The following is a 3,651-nucleotide window of genomic DNA, read 5'->3' as shown; positions in this document are numbered from 1 at the left end:
GGAAATGAACACAATACAGGGGTATCTTATTACTTATATAAATTACTTATATTACTTTCCTTGCTGACTTAACAGCTGACGCCTAAAATGATTATATGCAGTATAATATATATATATATATATATATATATATATATATATATATATATATATATATATATATATATATATATATATATATATATATATATATATATATATATATATATATATATATATATATATATATATATATATATATATATATATTAATATATATATATATATATTAATATATATATATATATATATATATATATATATAGCACACCCACGACTCCGATCCGACTCCAGCTATTGTTACGATAGCGACTCCGACAAAATTCGAATCACCAGTTCTGCGCGGAGTCGGAGTCGTCCGGAGTCATCCGGATTCGTCAAGAGTTGGTCGGAATCATCCGGAAACGGAGTTTATTGGAGTCAACAGGAGCCGTCAGGTACAATGACTTTTGAACAGCCATTTCATTTCGTTGTGTTTTTTTTATTTTTTATTGTGTCGAAGGCCAACTCCGGACGACTCCGATTCCTACCGATTTCGGACGATTCTGATCGACTCCGGATAATGCTGACCTTCCGGAGTCAGAGCGGACTCCAGATTTTTGCATCACTAAAGATAGAAGCAATTTTAATTAATAAAAACTCATTTGTCATTTTGTCATGTTCTTTTGTGTAATTTATTAATATTTATGTATAACAGGATTTTTCAAGGGTTCTCATAGTCATGGGACACTTGAATCATACTTTCTGTAGTGAAATGAAATTTATGTGATGGAAATTGGACTCTAACGCACCCTTTTTTGAACAAATCCAAGAGAAATTTCCTATGAGTCTGTTTAAAAAAGGTACCATAGAGTCCAATTCCTATAACATAAAGTTCACTACCCAGAAGAAGTGACAAAAAAGTGTCCCACAACTATGAGAACACATGAAACCCTCTTTAAAGGCAATATATTATATACAACCGTTTGCAAATTCATTTGCCAAATGTAAACGGATTTGCAAAAGTTCGTTGGTTGTACGAGGAACTATTCCACGCAAAGCAGTGAAATTATGGTTGAGTTCCTCGTTATCCCATCTCTCTCTCCTCGTTAATGCAGTTCTTCTAATAAAATTATGAAGGTATACTGTAGCGAGTACTATCAAGCTGGCCATTTCTGGATTTAGTTATATAGTTTTCCGAAGAACTCTAAACCTTGCACTGAGTATCCCAAATGCCATTTCAACAACCCTTCGTGCCTGAGAATGACGTTCGTTAAAAAGACGTTCAATTGAACCACTCTCTGTAACACCACCGAAAGGTCGCATACAGTAGTCCGTTAACGCAAATGCCTTGTCTCTCAAGAGCATATACGGGACTCTGATGGATGAATTTTGATGTAACGGTTCCGCCTCTGGGATATTTAATTCCTTTCTTTCAAGCATGACATAAAGACGAGAGGTCCTTAAAATTCCACTGTCTGATATGCGACCCTTGCACCCAACGTCAACAAACATAAAATTGCAGTCAGCATCTGCAACTGCCAACAACACAATGCTAAAAACCTGTTTGTAGTTGTAATATTCTGTTCCACTTTTGGCAGGAGCTTTTATGGCAACATGCTTTCCATCGATGGCACCAATAGCATGGGGAAATTTCCATTTGGCATTGAATGCATCCGACACCGTAAGCCATTCTTGCTGTGTTGACGGAAGCTGTAATAAGACATTTAGAAACATAATTAAAATAAGTATCGAATTAATAAGCAAAATTGTAATTTATTTTTACGAACCTTTACATATTTGCGAAGATAAATTAGCAAACTGTTGCACACTTCTGGGATGAACAATGATATCGATTGTTCTGATACCTATGATGTGATAAAATAAGATTGCAACAATAATTAATTTACTTCAATTTCACAATATTCAATTAATGACTTACTCGATAGGCGTATTCCAAGCTTTTGTAGCTATCACCAGAAGCCAGCAATCTTAGCGTTATAATCAGTTTATCTTTTGGTATAATAGCATCTCGCATGTAAGTATCCTGCCTACGGATGCGGGGTGTTATAACCGTCAACAGATAGGCAAAGTCCTCTCTCACTAGCCGAATAAAATTTATTGCGGTATTGTCAAGCTCTTCCTCCAGAATCGCACGCATTAACTGGCTTGCATTCTGATTTCTTTCCAGCAGCATTGGTCTTGCCCAAATGCGTGTTGTCGGTCTTCTTTGCTGGAGAATATGAAGACGAGCGACATTGGCCCACGCTTCAGTCCAATTTAACAGCGCAATTTTGTATCGCTCATCCATTTAAGATAGGCTTTGCTATATTGTTTTTGCGTGTTGGAGAAGTCTTCAAAAAAGTTAAACGTTTAATCTAATATTCCAAACTCATTTACGTTCTCTACATAATTTGTAAATTAAACTAACACTCACCTGAATACGGTTTTTTTCAATTTGATTTTGTTTATATTTATTTAACCGACAATGACAATGACAATGACCGACAAATTAATGACAGCACCGCATAAAACGCGTAGACCAAGATATATGATACAATACAATTTACCTTGTCAAAAACTGAGCTATTTTCTGCTCCCGATGAAAAAAATACCCCATTTTTTTATATGGACTTTCAGCGCGACGTCGTCGCGCGCGACGTTGTCGCTCTATGTCTATTTGCACGGTTACGGTGAATTTTTGTGAATTTTTAAAATCGTGTTTTTGTGTGTACATTTGCCCCCCCCCCCCCCCCCCACCCCGGTAGCATCAGATTTACGGGTGTGGAAATTTGGAGTAAAAATTTGTATTTCGGTCCCGGAAACACTCGAATTGAAGTGAATCGATGCTTCTAGAGCGGTTGCAAGTGTTTTTCAAACGATTCGTGCAGTAAAATGTGGTAAAAAGTGTATGTTTACACCCCCATACATTTTGTATGGGGAACTTCGATCGTTAATAACTCTGTGAATTCTGACCGGAATCTTGCCGGATGTGTTTTGAAAGGTGCGCGCAATGACGCTTAAGGTGAAGTGACAAAAAACAGAACCGAAATCGGTGAAAAAAAACAGTGAAAAAAAGAACGTAAAGTGTGGAACAAACCGGGTGACAGGTGACATTTGCTACCGAAGTGACAAACCCGTGGTGAAAGCTGCTACCCAAGGAGCAATTTTTAAATTTTCGGCCGAGTAACTGTTGGCCGAAAAACCGTTAGCGGCGGAAAACTCTGCAATTTGCAGGGGTGGTAGAGGAGGTGTCCCTGATCACGGGAAAATTATTTTCCCCCCTCTCCTCCACCATCCGCTCCCACACGGGGCTAGAATAGAGTAGGGCGCCCGATAAGCGTTAGATAAGGTCGAGATCGCCCGAAAATTCTGGTTTTCGGCTGGGTAGTAGAGTTGGAACCCCGCAGTCCGGGCAAATTATTTTCCTCGCTCTCACCCTCTCCCCCTCCCGGTGAAAAATTTTTTAAGTGCCATGTCAAAAAGAGGTCCAAAAAAGGGTGGAATTCGGGGTTCGAGCTGTTTGGACGTATAAACGCACCGGGGAAATTCGGGACTGGTGTGGAATTATTCCCCACAAGTGAGACGCACCCTTCCGAATTTTTACCCCACCCCTTCCCCCTAACCCCCGAC

The 3,651-nt window shown here is 38.7% G+C and overlaps 1 protein-coding gene across 1 annotated transcript; it reads right to left on the bottom strand.

The window, feature by feature from the left end:
* Window positions 1-322: 322 nt before the first annotated feature.
* LOC133391848 (putative nuclease HARBI1) lies at window positions 323-2,565 on the bottom strand. The gene is made up of 3 exons (XM_061648328.1): window positions 1,961-2,565; window positions 1,809-1,886; window positions 323-1,731 (listed from the first exon to the last, which is right to left on the bottom strand). Exons 1-3 carry the CDS (start codon window positions 2,327-2,329, stop codon window positions 1,204-1,206), a joined length of 975 nt encoding a protein of 324 aa, XP_061504312.1. The 5' UTR covers window positions 2,330-2,565; the 3' UTR covers window positions 323-1,203.
* Between the last annotated feature and the right edge of the window lie 1,086 nt (window positions 2,566-3,651).

The sequence above is a fragment of the Anopheles gambiae genome, chromosome X (assembly GCF_943734735.2).
Source record: "Anopheles gambiae chromosome X, idAnoGambNW_F1_1, whole genome shotgun sequence".
NCBI lineage: Eukaryota > Metazoa > Arthropoda > Insecta > Diptera > Culicidae > Anopheles > Anopheles gambiae.
The sequence above is the reverse complement of the archived record's forward strand: the minus strand, read 5'-3'. Positions and strand labels throughout refer to the sequence as shown.